Source organism: Rhagoletis zephyria, unplaced genomic scaffold (assembly GCF_001687245.7).
Source record: "Rhagoletis zephyria isolate East Lansing unplaced genomic scaffold, Rhagoletis_zephyria_1.1 Rzeph_scaffold_02542, whole genome shotgun sequence".
NCBI lineage: Eukaryota > Metazoa > Arthropoda > Insecta > Diptera > Tephritidae > Rhagoletis > Rhagoletis zephyria.
The window spans coordinates 27,638-41,685 of record NW_016159626.1 but is presented as its reverse complement, the minus strand read 5'-3'; the positions used below and the strand labels follow the sequence as shown (position 1 = coordinate 41,685).

General features: G+C 37.4%; 3 protein-coding genes across 6 annotated transcripts; 2 read left to right on the top strand and 1 right to left on the bottom strand.

Moving 5' to 3' along the window:
* Positions 1–183: 183 nt before the first annotated feature.
* On the top strand, positions 184–4,153 carry spel1 (DNA mismatch repair protein spel1). 2 transcript variants are annotated; one of them, XM_017621662.1, is made up of 9 exons: positions 184–330; positions 386–435; positions 489–729; positions 952–1,241; positions 1,442–1,716; positions 1,774–2,858; positions 3,141–3,373; positions 3,443–3,534; positions 3,590–4,153. In XM_017621662.1, the coding sequence occupies exons 1-9, from the start codon at positions 285–287 to the stop codon at positions 4,044–4,046; spliced, it is 2,769 nt and encodes a 922-aa protein (XP_017477151.1). In that variant the 5' UTR covers positions 184–284; the 3' UTR covers positions 4,047–4,153. The 2 variants fall into 2 exon arrangements, with proteins under 2 accessions (XP_017477151.1, XP_017477150.1); XM_017621661.1 differs by having other exon boundaries at positions 489–780; positions 994–1,241.
* A 2,215-nt stretch (positions 4,154–6,368) lies between these two features.
* Positions 6,369–8,888, top strand: Pgant35A (polypeptide N-acetylgalactosaminyltransferase 35A). The gene has a single exon (XM_017621657.1). The coding sequence runs from the start codon at positions 6,388–6,390 to the stop codon at positions 7,960–7,962; it is 1,575 nt and encodes a 524-aa protein (XP_017477146.1). The 5' UTR covers positions 6,369–6,387; the 3' UTR covers positions 7,963–8,888.
* A 1,140-nt stretch (positions 8,889–10,028) lies between these two features.
* Positions 10,029–12,993, bottom strand: Rab14 (RAS oncogene family member Rab14). 3 transcript variants are annotated; one of them, XM_017621658.1, is made up of 5 exons: positions 12,259–12,993; positions 12,069–12,182; positions 11,220–11,400; positions 10,952–11,134; positions 10,029–10,890 (listed from the first exon to the last, which is right to left on the bottom strand). In XM_017621658.1, the coding sequence occupies exons 1-5, from the start codon at positions 12,311–12,313 to the stop codon at positions 10,713–10,715; spliced, it is 711 nt and encodes a 236-aa protein (XP_017477147.1). In that variant the 5' UTR covers positions 12,314–12,993; the 3' UTR covers positions 10,029–10,712. The 3 variants fall into 3 exon arrangements, with proteins under 3 accessions (XP_017477147.1, XP_017477149.1, XP_017477148.1); XM_017621660.1 differs by having other exon boundaries at positions 12,485–12,993; XM_017621659.1 differs by having other exon boundaries at positions 12,239–12,297.
* Between the last annotated feature and the right edge of the window lie 1,055 nt (positions 12,994–14,048).

Below are 14,048 nucleotides of genomic sequence, written 5' to 3'. Positions count from 1 at the left end.
CTAAAGAGCGAAATACACCACACAAGCGGTTTGACAAACCAAGCGAAATTTCCCTTTGCTTCAAGCCATTTGTGCTGTGTATGGGGGTGTTTGAAGGTTTGACGGCGGTTTGTGTGGTGTATTTCGCTCTTTAGTTTTCGTTGTGAATGTGTTGGAGTTTCAACAATCGCGTCTTGTAGTAATTTGAATTGCTCTTTTGAAAAGAAGAAGCATTTGCGTAGGGCGCGAGAAAACTTGGGTAAACTATCATTTTTAAAACAAGTACATTTAAGCAGTTTATTTAAATGGAAGTAATAAACGCGAATAGGCAGGAGCCGCAACTTAACCTCGGTAAGCTTATCAAACTATTTGCTTAACTTTATGCATATCACGAATTGTTTCACAGATATCAACGCGCAGCGTAACTTCATAAAATACTATGCCAAATCAGAGGACGTAAGTTTTTCAATAAATAAAACTAATAAATATGCAAATATTATTATTTATAGAAACCCCCAACAACTGTGCGATTCTTCGATCGCATTGATTTTTACACTGTGCATGGCACAGACGACTGCGAGTTGATTGCTAAACTGATCTACAAATCTACTGCATTTGTCCATAAACTCCTACCTGATGAATCGGACGCGCTCAGTTATGTTACTTTATCAAAAGCGAACTTTAATATGGCTGTTAGAGAGCTGCTTTTGGTCCGCAACTTCCGCGTGGAAGTTTATGTCCGCCCGGTTGGCGCTGCAGCAGCAAGCAATAACTGGGAACTTGAATATCGCGGATCACCAGGCAATTTGNTCTACAAATCTACTGCATTTGTCCATAAACTCCTACCTGATGAATCGGACGCGCTCAGTTATGTTACTTTATCAAAAGCGAACTTTAATATGGCTGTTAGAGAGCTGCTTTTGGTCCGCAACTTCCGCGTGGAAGTTTATGTCCGCCCGATTGGCGCTGCAGCAGCAAGCAATAACTGGGAACTTGAATATCGCGGATCACCAGGCAATTTAATACAGTTCGAGGAAATTTTGTTTGGAAATCGTGAAATACTTGTGAGCAACAACTTACTGTCGCTCCAGGTTCGTTTGGTTGACGGTAATCAGCGTCGTTTAGGCGTGGCCTTTGTGGAACAGAACGATTGCCAATTTCATGTTTTGGAGTTTATCGACAACGATTTCTTCACCGAGCTCGAAGCGATGGTGGTGCTATTAGGCCCAAAAGAATGCCTTTTGCCAGCAGCAGATGGAGAGGTATTATACATAAGTGTGTATAAATCTAAATCCATATAGTCCATATTCGTTTTGTAGTACATTGCAGTAAGGCAACTGCTGGAACGCAACAATGTAGGCGTAACTGTACCGNAAAGAATGCCTTTTGCCAGCAGCAGATGGAGAGGTATTATACATAAGTGTATAAATCTAAATCCATATAGTCCATATTCGTTTTGTAGTACATTGCAGTAAGACAACTGCTGGAACGCAACAATGTAGGCGTAACTGTACCCAAACGCTCTGCAGCAACGCCCGCCGATAAGAACGACTTGCTGCAGGATCTTAATCGCTTGATACGTTTTGCGAAGGGACAGCAGGAAGATGCTTTAACATTGCCGGAGATGCAACTCACCATGGCTATGGAAGCTTTGCGAGTTGCTATAAAATACTTAAATTTAACCAACGACGCCAGCAATTTAGGGCACTATGAAATTAAGCAACTTAACCTGAAGCGGTAACCTTAGCAGTTAAAATTAATGAAAGAGTTAAGTAAATCTTACGTGTTCTTTAGCTTTGTACACTTGGATTCAGCGGCTGTTGCTGCGCTCAACATTCTGCCCAAACCTGGCACCAATCCTAACTCTCCCGGCTACCACTGGCAGAGCATTCTTGGCGTACTCGACCACTGCCGCACTCCTCAAGGACATCGCCTTCTTGCCCAATGGATTAAGCAACCGCTACGTAGCATCGAAATTCTAAACGATCGGCATGACATTGTTCAGTGCTTATTAGAATCGCCAGGCACTCTAACCACACTACACGATGACTACTTAAAGCGCATTCCTGACGTGTTAATGCTGACGAAGCGTCTGCTACGTCAGAAGGCTAACATGCAGGACCTCTTTCGTGTGTATCAAGTTGTTTTGCGTACACCTCGTATAGTCAACACTTTACTTAGCCTTGAGCATGCCACTGTAAAAAATGTGCTCTGTGATGCAATGAAGAGTTATTTAGAGGATTTGTCGGGTTTTAAGCAGTTAGTTGAGCAAGTAGTCGATTTTGAAGCTATTGAAGCAGGCGACTACCTTGTGAAGGCTTCTTTTGATGAACAATTGCAAGACATGAAGAATCATATGTCGCGTGTGTTATCGAAAATGGAGCGCTTACAGCAGAAGGCTGCAGATGATTTGAATATGGAAAAGTCGCAAGTGCGTTTGGAGAATGTCGCAAAAATTGGGTACCATTTTCGCGTTACGCTGAAGGATGATTCCGAGTTGCGTAAAAATAAGAACTATAAGATTCTCGATGTGGTAAAGGGTGGCGTACGCTTCACCAACGAAAAACTAACTGAATATAGTGAGGAGTACGGTACTTTCTGTGATCAGTATGAGGAGCAGCAAAAATCAGTCGTGGAGGAAATTATAAAAGTGGCTATTGGTTATGCAGGACCACTTAGTTCCTTGAACAATGAGCTAGCGCAATTAGATTGTTTAGTCAGCTTTGCAATGGCGGCGTTGGCGGCGCCTACTCCATATATGCGTCCGAAAATGTTAAAAGAGGGTGCGGGTGTATTAGAGCTGAAGGACTTACGGCATCCTTGTCTAGAACTTCAGGAGCATGTTACGTTCATTGCCAACAACGTGGCTTTCGAGAAAGGTGAATTATATTGGGGGGCTATCACAGAATCCATCGTGGTCCGATTTTTCCGCTACGTTCGTATGTATACGCCACGTNAATTATATTGGGGGGCTATCACAGAATCCATCGTGGTCCGATTTTTCCGCCACGTTCCTATGTATACGCCACGTCGTAGCTATTCGGATTTAGTCATAGCATTTTCGTTGATTCCACGAAACATCGGACTGCAATGGATTCTGTGATAGCCCTGATTACTTATTAAAATTAAATTTCTTTAAGTTGAAGTATATAAATTCCCAGATGCTTGCAACATGTTCATAATAACTGGACCAAATATGGGCGGAAAAAGTACTTATATACGATCGGTGGGCACTGCTGTGCTGATGGCTCACGTGGGTGCTTTTGTGCCCTGCAGCGAGGCTACAATAACGATGGTTGATTCCATATTGGGACGTGTTGGAGCCAGTGACAACATTGTGAAGGGGTTGAGTACATTCATGGTCGAGATGATCGAGACCTCGGGCATTGTGCGCGTGAGTTTCTACACATACATATGAAAATAATTAGTAAAATCCCTAATTTTATTAATTTCGCTTCTGTAGACGGCGACCGAAAATTCGCTGGTTATTATAGACGAACTAGGTCGCGGCACGTCGACGTATGAGGGCTGCGGTATAGCTTGGTCAATTGCTGAGTATGATTTACATCATCTATTAAATTTTATTTATAATCCGCTTAATTTGTTACAGACATTTAGCCAAAGTAACAAAGTGTTTCACACTTTTCGCCACACATTTCCACGAAATCACGAATCTGGCTAAATCCGTAGATACGGTAAAAAATTGTCACATGGCTGCCGTCGCAAATGCTGAGAATTTTACGCTCCTATATCAAGTATGCCCTGGTATAATGGAAAAAAGTTTTGGAATACAAGTCGCACGTCTTGCTAATTTTCCTGAAGCTGTGGTGCATAATGCGCAACGCATTTATAGGGAGTTCGAGGATGAATATGCTGATAAGCAAAGTGAAGCAGATAAGGAATTGCTGGACAAAATCGATGCAGCTGTAGAGCGTTTGACAACTACGGGCAATGATGTTGATATCGATGAAGCGGAATTGAGTAAATTGGTTGCAACATTTGCAAAGGATATTAAACAGTTGGACAGCGAATATTTCCGCACTGTACTGTCAGTTGAAGGGAATTAGTGTTCCCAAAGTATAAATTTTTACTTGCATTTAAACATTTACGTATGTTAATTCAGTATTCCCCAACATTTTCTTTATTTTGACTTAAATAAAACCTTTGCATAACTTACAACTATTTCAAAAATTTGAATTTTTTAAATGGCAGACATTTTTCAATGCCTGGTGGAAATTCGGCGCTGCTTAAGTGAAGCGATTTTACATGCTACTTTAAGTTGAAAGTAACAATCGAGGTGCGAACAGACTTTCAACTAATCGCTTCCATCTGAATTAGTATACCTTGTTCTGATCGACATCGAAAACATGTTTTCGTTGCTAAAACTGGGTTTCGACTTAAAACATGTGTTTTCGTCCATGTAAAATCTGTCAAACGAAAACTAGTTTTCGCTGGAAACCACTTGAAAACTAACGTTCCACTGTTGTTGTTGTAACAGCATATNTGTAAAATCTGTCAAACGAAAACTAGTTTTCGCTGAAAACCACTTGAAAATTAACGTTCCACTCATTCCAATCGGTGTCTTCACTCGTTTTTTTCGATTATTTATCGAAGTGGAAGTCATATTTTAGCATCTTTAATATGCCATTTCGGATTTATTGTTAATTGGCTGGCAAAAGTAAAATAAGAATGAAAGTAAGAAGTTACTAATGAAAAGAAAATGAGGGAAAAGCATTTTGGTTTTGTTTTTGTGTAGTAAAACTGTAATCAGAGGATGTAAGAAATGTCAACGAAAACACTAACAGCCGGTGTGAACAGCCTTCAGCCCACTATCTCAAAACACGTTTTCAAAGTGTTTTCGTTGTCGGTCAGAACATGGTATAATAGAGAATAATTTGTAATTTCTACACTTCTGTAATTATNGAAATGTCAACGAAAACAGTAACAGCCGGTGTGAACAGCCTTCAGCCCACTATCTCAAAACACGTTTTCAAATTGTTTTCGTTGTCGGTCAGAACATGGTATAATAGAGAATAATTTGTAATTTTTACACTTCTGTAATTATTTTNGAACAGCCTTCAGCCCACTATCTCAAAACACGTTTTCAAAGTGTTTTCGTTGTCGGTCAGAACATGGTATAATAGAGAATAATTTGTAATTTCTACACTTCTGTAATTATTTTCGGTCACTATTATACAGTCATGTCATGTGCCACTCTGCCATAGCACGGTTGTTGCTCCCTTTCGTACCACAGAAATTTTGTATACATCTCTGAATCAACAAATTTCATGCTCCTCATTATCAGCCCTGATCAGATTTTACCCCCCAGTAGTAGAATGTTCGATATTTAAGACAGTATCGATATCATGAATCGATTTAATTCATTGCATGTACAATCGATATGGCGATATATAGGGCTGAACAATATCGATATCGGAAAAATCGATGTTGAAAATCCTTCTCCCAATTGAATATAATATTAGACCTGCCTGTCAACTCACCTAATTGTGTTATTTCCATCTTGTATATTTACTGAGGATTAAAACGGCATGCCGGTCGACTCAAGCGGTTTGTCCAACTTAAGAGCTAAATACAGAGCTTCAGCCTGCCAGAATGGATTCCTGCATTTATATGCCATTTTAGTATTTTAAAGCGTTTTGGACAATAACTATTACACTTAATAGAACTTTTTTGCTGTTTTGTCAGAGTCTGTTTAAAGTTTTTTTTTTATAGATATTAGTGTAACCCTGTAGAAAATAAAATCAGGTGATCTCAGCTGTGGGGCAGTTCTGCAAAACATCTGATTCTTTTTTCACTTGTAAGTATGCACAATGACCCCAAACCCCCAAAAAAAAGGGCAAATATGCATACATATCACGCATTTATTATTATAGGAAACTATTTCAAATTTTCAATATATGTTTGTACATAAAGCGTAAATATCGAAAGGTAAAATTTAAGAGAAAAGCGGATGTGAAGCTGGCAGCCCTGGGCTTTTTATAATTTAATTCACAATTGAGTAAACACCTGTCTACTATTGCGAATAATTTTTGTGATTAATAAACAAAAAGAGTGGTTAATTGAATGGAGAAATGTTGAAATTTCTGTTTTGCATAAATTAACTACATCTGTCATATTGCAACAACAGCTCTGACTAATCAGTGCAGTGCAATTGAAGCCAAAACTAAATTGCAGCCAAAATATTAAACATCCCACGTCGGCCAATGCCATCCGAATAATTGCAAAATGATGTTAAGAAGGTGTTGCCTGCGACGCTGCAGCATCAGTACAATTATCACCACGCTGGCTGCATCCTTGGCGCTTACCTACTATATCTACTACCAACACAACTCCATCGTGGAAGCTGGATGGAAGTTACCCAGTTGGAATGATNTAGAGCCTTTGAAGATGCTAGGTGTACTACGCGATAAGAAAGATAAGTATATACGCGATATTGGATTTAAAAATCATGCTTTTAATGCGCTTATTTCAAACAACATTGGACCCTATCGTGAGGTGCCTGATACACGGCATAAAATATGTTCCCAAGAACCCAACGATCCTAATGAAGATTTACCAACTATTTCAGTGATTATGTGCTTCTATAATGAACACAAGATGACACTAATACGTTCCATTAACTCTGTAATAAAACGTACGCCAGCACATATACTAAAAGAAATTATACTGGTTGATGATTTTAGTGACCTTCCCGAGTTAGAATTTCATTTGTTAAGCGACTTACATGCGCAACTTCATTACGATCGTCTGCATTATATGCGCAATGAAAAACGAGAAGGGCTGATACGTTCGCGTATAGCAGGCGCACATTCCGCGGAGGGCGATGTGCTGGTTTTCCTCGATTCGCACATCGAAGTTAACCAGCAGTGGGCAGAACCGCTAGCGCGTGCAGTAAAGCAAGAAAATTCAACCATCGCCGTACCGGTGATGGATCTTATTAGCCCTGATACGTTTGAATACAGTCCTAGTCCCTTAGTGCGTGGTGGTTTTAATTGGGGCTTACACTATAAGTGGATCACATTGCCAAAAGGCACTTTGAAAAAAGATGAGGACTTCAAAGGCCCATTTAACACACCTACAATGGCGGGCGGTCTCTTTGCAGTAAATCGACAGTACTTCAAACATATTGGTGAATACGACGAAGGCATGGATATATGGGGCGGTGAGAATATCGAAATTTCCTTCCGCGTCTGGCAATGTCACGGCGCTATAAAGATATACCCCTGTTCGCGGGTTGGACATATCTTCCGCAAAAGACGTCCCTATTCCGCTCCCGATGGTAAGGATACGATGAAGCGCAACTCATTACGCGCAGCACACGTTTGGATGGACGAATACAAGGATTACTTCCTGAAGGAAACAAAATCCGCACGCGATTTGGACTACGGTGACATATCAACGCGTTTAGAACTGCGTAAACGTTTGAAATGCCATGACTTCGCATGGTATATGAAAAATGTGTACCCCGAAATGCTGCTGCCTGGCCAAGAAAGCAAGAAATCTGCAGCGGCTGCTGGTGTTTATCAACCATGGCATTCACGAAAACGTAATTACCTTGCCACATACATGATACGACTGACTGGCACTAATTTATGTGCGTCCGTTGTGGCGCCCAAAGTCAAGGGCTTCTTAAAGAAGGGTAGTCCCCTGATTTTGCAAGCTTGCATTCGCACTCGTAACCAAATATGGTATGAAACTGACAAGGCCGAGATCGTGCTGGACAAGTTGTTATGCCTCGAGTCATATGGCGACTCGCAGGTGCACATAAATAAGTGCCACGAAATGCTGGGCGATCAGCAATGGCGACATACTCGCACTGAGCATAGTCCCATCTACAATATGGCGGCAGGCACTTGTATGCGTGCGAAAGCAGCACAAATAGGTGCTGGCATCATATTGGATTTGTGCTCGAAAGACGATGCGAGTGCATGGGATATAGTGAAGGTAGAGGAGACATCGTGAGATGTGCGTTGGTGGAAAGGAAAATAATTGCGATAATGAAAAATGGACGCACAGGACGAAGTAAACGATATGTCAGCCGCCATTAGTTGTGCAATCCGGGAATGATAGACTGATCTTCACTGCAGCAATAAACTCGTAGTTATTATGTATCCAATTAGTTATTAGTTTAAACTAAGTGTATAAATTCGTATGCTTGCGAATATTTTCTACATTTTTAAGTTGTAAAATAGCCAACAAATTATTTTTTATATCAATATACTTATATATAAACCAGTATGGAAAATATTCATTTTAGTATGCAGCGCATGCTCCGTATTCACTTGGTAGGTAATTATATTTGCCAGTATTGACGAATGTAATTTGTACAATAACATCACTACTAGACGTGTCTAATATTCTTTATTCTTATATGTACGTTCATTCATACATACTTATGTGTGTATATAAGCTAAAAAGACAATTGTAGTTTTGTAATCCCTTTAGTTTAAATAAAATTTTCAAAAGACGTCAATGCGTATTCCCGTGTCTTTGTAATTTTAGGAAAAATGCTCATTTTTTGTGTGTTTAAGTATACCATTTTATTTCGTGTTGGTCTTTTACATATACATAGCATGTACTAAAAAATGGTTTTATCGATAGTATATAGCGTAAAATTATTTCGGTTCTTATTATACTAACGTGCACACACAAATATAGTTTAAACGAATTTAAATTGCAAATACATTTTTCTGGGGGACAACCAGGCGAAGTCTTCAGGATTCATCGTTTAAGTCCAGAACTTTTCTTCCATGTGGTTGCGTTTCTCTCACAGAGAGAGACACATAACAACAACCACATGGAGGAAAAAGTTCAGACTAGAATGGTGAATCCGCATTTAAGGAAAAAAATTTTAATGCTTAGCGTGATATTTGAGAATTTTTTTTAAAGCAAACTAAAGTAAAAAAAAGTAGTGAACCTCTGACTACATACATGTATATGTACATGTATTCGACTAAACATATCGCTAGCTTAGAGTGAAAAGTCGCTAAGTCCAGTTTTCAAATTTTACAGGAGATAATAAAATCATTTCAAACTCATTTTCTTCAAGCACTTACGACCAAATTCACAGTGCGTAGTTAACTTAGAATCGGCAGTTAACTACAGATTTTTGTACTCAAACACTGTGAATTTGGACCTTATTTTGCAACAATTTTAATTCAAAATTCGGTGTAATCTAAAGTAAAGCATCACCAAATCTAACAACAATGTTGATGATGAATAGAAGCGGTAAGAAATAAAGCAGACCGTTTGATGTTTTTAGAAACAGATGCATTTTTTATTGTTCTTACTTCTTGCATCAAAACATAATTTTTTACAAAACTTGAACTTGGCAACTTTTCACTCTACGCTAGCGATATGAATGTAGGTGTTTGTTAGCCGATACAAAATTTTTGCTTTAATTGCTTTCTGTTAACGTTCATTTAAGTTTTTATCACACCCTTACGTGCTTATTTGGGATACTGCTAACTATAAAAGCTTTCGCCGAATGTTTTTTGTGGGGAAGCTTGAGCTGAAAACCAACTCCCACTCCCATATCCATCTCACACATGGAGGTAGTGAGCTGTTGGGCGGAACATGTGATTTTATAATAAGGTAGGGTGTAAATTCTGAGTTAAATGCTTCATTTTAATCCCAAGAAGATACATATGTACATATGCATGTACGTAGAAAAAATATGTGAACATACAATGGTGGCCACACAATTAGGGACACTTATGAAGGTTTAACATTGCATTTTCTACATGAAAATTGTATGAAAATATTTTGCTGATAAGCAGTTTTATAATAAATGTATGTAGCCAAGCGAATATGAATATTTATGTAAGAATTAGCGATTTATTCAACACAAAATGTACATATCGCTCATTAGACGCAGGGTGTCATAATCCAATTAACTAGATTTTGTATTATTTTGGATTATGAACCTCTTGCAGCAAATGTGCGATATGTTTAGCCAAAAATCGCAATCGAGATATATTAGCCAGGGGGTATTTTAAATATATATAACCAATAAAAAAAGCTTTGGCTGACAGCAGTTGTATCAATCTTTAATTTTTAATTATGAATTAAAATTATTTATTCGTGTTGTACTTTACCACAATTGTTTGTGTGCAATTATAAGTGTATTTTATAACTGAATTGGCTATTATTGTATTTAAATACCGTTACACCTGCACTAAATAGATATTTATTGTTTTTGTTTTATTGGACTACCTTACATTTATTGCATTCTCATTTTGTATTACGCACGTCTTTAACGCTTATGAAAATATTACATTAATAACCATTTACTGTTCTTATCGTGAATCAATCACAAAAGATAAAGAAAATCGCGTGAAAACATTTGAAATGCAGCTGGTTGGATCAACCCAGCATTTGAGAAGTCTCAACTAACTTTTGCTATGCATATTGTGAAGACAAGAAATCCTTCATACATATAGTATAACGCAAGAGCACTTCTCAGCACTACCATCTGTTTATAATTCGCTAAACATTGTTCGATTTTGCGTTTTCTAGTTCCTAAACGTATATATGTATGGATGTATCTCTTTAATAATTATCATTTAAATTGTATAATTTTTTTACTTAGATTTAATAGCAATTACTTGTTTTGCTTCGTTATAGTTAAACTTAACTAAGTAGATAAATGAAAATATAATAATACATAAACAAAAAGAGAAGAGAAATTTGTATGTGGAATTAATGCATATTTAACATGAGCATTGATCTTTTGTATTTGGTGCTTCGTTTGTTAGCGAAGTTCGTCCTGGTTGTGATGGTCGGTGTTGTACGCCCGATTCAGAAGCGTTCAAATCCAGACGTCCCTCCTGTATATTTTGATATATTTTACGCGCAGTTTCAAGAAATGCTTCTTCAACATTTTGACCACTGCAAATAAAGACATTGGTCGTAAAAAATCCAAATCAAATAATGTTTATTAAAACTTTACCTCATTGCACTAGCTTCCAAAAACATTAAACCGTTTTCATCAGCAAACTCTTTGGCCTCTTCATAGGTCACTTCGCGTGTACTTTCAAGATCTGATTTGTTGCCAATTAAAAAGATCACAGTATTGGGATTTGTGAGATTACGTGTATCAGATAGCCAACTGCTGAGATGATTATAAGTAGATCTGCAAAAAGGAATATGACCAAAAATTTGCAGAAGCTGTGTGTAAAAAAGCACAAAAATACTTTGAAATCTTTGTTCTTGCTTACCTTCTAGTAATATCGTAAACCATAAGCGCACCAGCCGCGCCACGATAGTATGAACGCGTCACGGCACGAAAACGCTCCTGACCCGCTGTGTCCCAGATTTGCAATTTGATTTTCTTATCATCGACCTCAATGATCCGTGTACCGAACTCCACACCAATCGTATGTGGGCAATTCGCCATGACTGTAAATAATTGTTATATGCATATAGTGCATGTGTATGCAAGGATGTATATTAGGGCGGGTCAATTTGTATGGGAGATTTTTTCGACTATAGGCATATAGCATAGGATTCAACGTCTAATTCTAAGCAAATTCTCCGATGAAATCATGGGCCTAAAATCAATTTGGAGTTTTTATGCATAAAAATAGTTTCTTTAAGAACTTTTTTATAAAATCCCCTCAGATGACAAAACAGTTTAAGCTTAAAAAATCTGCAAAAAATTATTTAAAAATCTTTTCAACGGAATCATAATAATGAGATTTTTGATTCTGTGTTTTAACTTTTTTCAAAGATTGGTTTAAGAAAAACTTGAATAACTGGGCCAAAGCTGTTCCGATTTAGACTTTCTAAGTAAAAGAAACCTATTTTCGCAATTTGGCAAACTCCAAATTGATTTTGGACCCATGGTTTCTTCGGCAAATTTGCTTAGTAATACATGTAGATCCTCCTATGCTATATGCTTGTACATACATATGTACATATGTTCTACCTACATTTTTTCTCTGTGAACTGATGCAGCAGGCATGACTTGCCTACTCCCATATCACCGATANATGTAGATCCTCCTATGCTATATGCTTGTACATACATATGTACATATGTTTTCCATGTACATATGTTCTACCTACATTTTTTCTCTGTGAACTGATGCAGCAGGCATGACTTGCCTACTCCCATATCACCGATGATTATATACTTAAAGATGTAATTATAGTTGTATGGTGCTGATGACATTTTTGGATCTGAAAAATAAGAAAAAAATTAAATGAAATCAAGTTGAAGGTTATTCCCAATTTACGAAGCAAATTATCTTCATACATGTCTCTAATAAGCAATCAATATCCTTGGCGAATTTCGCCAAAAGAGAGAACATATTTGGGCACAAGTAAAAATTTTAAACTTATTAAAGCTTGTAATTTTCTTCCAGGCGTGTAAATTTTTCAGATTGCGTTGTCAGCATTTCGTTTGTTGCACTATCACTGAAGTCGATTGTGTTGTTAGAACTTTAGTGGCACCATTTATCCGTCCAGTTGGGTTGGCTTACCTTCCAATCAAATCAATTGCATATGTATGCGTGTATGTAAGCATTACTATAATAGGCGGCATACACAGTGCGTCTGCCTATTAGCGTGCTCATTTCATACCCGTGGTATGAAAGTAATGCCGGTTACTAAGCCACTGGCGGTTTGTTATCGGTTGTTATGATGAGGGAACGTGTGGTGGAAATGTTGGAATATGTAAAAAATAATGAAACAGCTCGTAGTAAATTACGCATGGGAAAAAAGGAATACGTAATTATAAATTTGGTTTTATATATAAAGGTCTGTACATATGTACATATTTTCCGTTGTTAGGGCAAAAAAAAAACTAAAATGTAGGCGGAAAAGACAACAAAAAAAGAGGCTCAATCAAACGCTTGGAAATCAAGCGGAAAAAGTAATGTGACAAAGAATTACTGAGCGGCTACTTGTTTTTGCGTGTACGTAGGGGTTTCACAAGGGGTGTTGAGCGTCGTTAAATCTTAAGTCTTAAAAGTTCTATATGCAAAATAAAGGCGTGTTTGCATTGTTCAGCATTCCGTTCAACTTTTTTTTGAATGCGACAGTTATACATATAGTTAAAAATCCTTTACAACCATTTTAATTAATTCATTTATTTACTTGAAAAATCATTAGTACAATAAGATCTGCAATCTTTTATAGTACAACAAATAAAAAGTAAAACCAGAAAGATAAAACAAGGTAATAATAGTTACTAAGACTAAAACTTATAATAAAGTAAAGCTAAAACTCATAATAAAAAGTACAGACAATTAAAGCAATACAGAGGTTATACATATTAACATGAGATTTTTTATTCAGATAGCGAAACTCATAATTATAAAACGTAAATTTACTTTAACGAGTTGATTTTATTTAGACTACTACGATTTGCCATTGGAATAGAATTAAATGTACGAATAGCATTGACAAAGAATACTATCAAATCATTAATTCGAGCTGATTTAGGGAAAATGAGCTTGTTATATAGATAATCAGGCTCCTTGTACATAATAAGTCGATAGAGAAAGATGCCGTTTCTTGTTTTCAGATAATCAGACATTTCACAGCCTAAAAAACGCGATCGCCAACCAGAGATATGGTCAATATTAGCTAACCCGAACACATATCGTGTAACATGGTTGGATGCTTATTTTACGTATAAAAAATTTACGACTTAAGATTTTACGGCGCTTAGCACGCCTTGTGAGTCCCCTAAGTATGTAGGGATACATGTCCCAGAAGATAATTTAGGTAGGCCTTCTTAAGTAAAGCCATTCTAAGAGGCCTACCCAAGAAGGGCTGAAAAATGTGCTTCCTTGCATGCCTTCTAGAAGGGCTTATCCTTTTACATTTTACGCGAATGCATAAATTTATATTATTAAGCATTACAAATAAATTTCAATAAACATTTTAAGCTGCAATAACACATGTTTGATATAAACCGCAAGCAAAAATACTTCAAAGATGTATGATTTTTATAAATTAAAGAAGCAACTTTAAAAGAACTCCCCCAAAAGCTCTTCTGAAGTATATCCTGTAAAAGCCCTTCTGGAAGGCCTTCCATGG

What these genes read in the sequence shown, in the direction of transcription:
- spel1 (XM_017621661.1), top strand. Translation starts at nt 285, where the DNA reads ATGGAAGTAATAAACGCGAATAGGCAGGAGCCGCAACTTAACCTCG. An exon ending in CAACGTGGCTTTCGAGAAAG is followed by an intron (nt 2,859 to 3,140) that starts GTGAATTATATT and finishes ATAAATTCCCAG; the next exon opens with ATGCTTGCAACATGTTCATA. An exon ending in AGACCTCGGGCATTGTGCGC is followed by an intron (nt 3,374 to 3,442) that starts GTGAGTTTCTAC and finishes TCGCTTCTGTAG; the next exon opens with ACGGCGACCGAAAATTCGCT.
- Pgant35A (XM_017621657.1), top strand. Translation starts at nt 6,388, where the DNA reads ATGCTAGGTGTACTACGCGATAAGAAAGATAAGTATATACGCGATATT.
- Rab14 (XM_017621658.1), bottom strand. Translation starts at nt 12,313, where the DNA reads ATGTTCTCTCTTTTGGCGAAATTCGCCAAGGATATTGATTGCTTATTA. An exon ending in GTTTACGATATTACTAGAAG is followed by an intron (nt 11,135 to 11,219) that starts GTAAGCAAGAAC and finishes TCCTTTTTGCAG; the next exon opens with ATCTACTTATAATCATCTCA. An exon ending in TTGGAAGCTAGTGCAATGAG is followed by an intron (nt 10,891 to 10,951) that starts GTAAAGTTTTAA and finishes CTTTATTTGCAG; the next exon opens with TGGTCAAAATGTTGAAGAAG.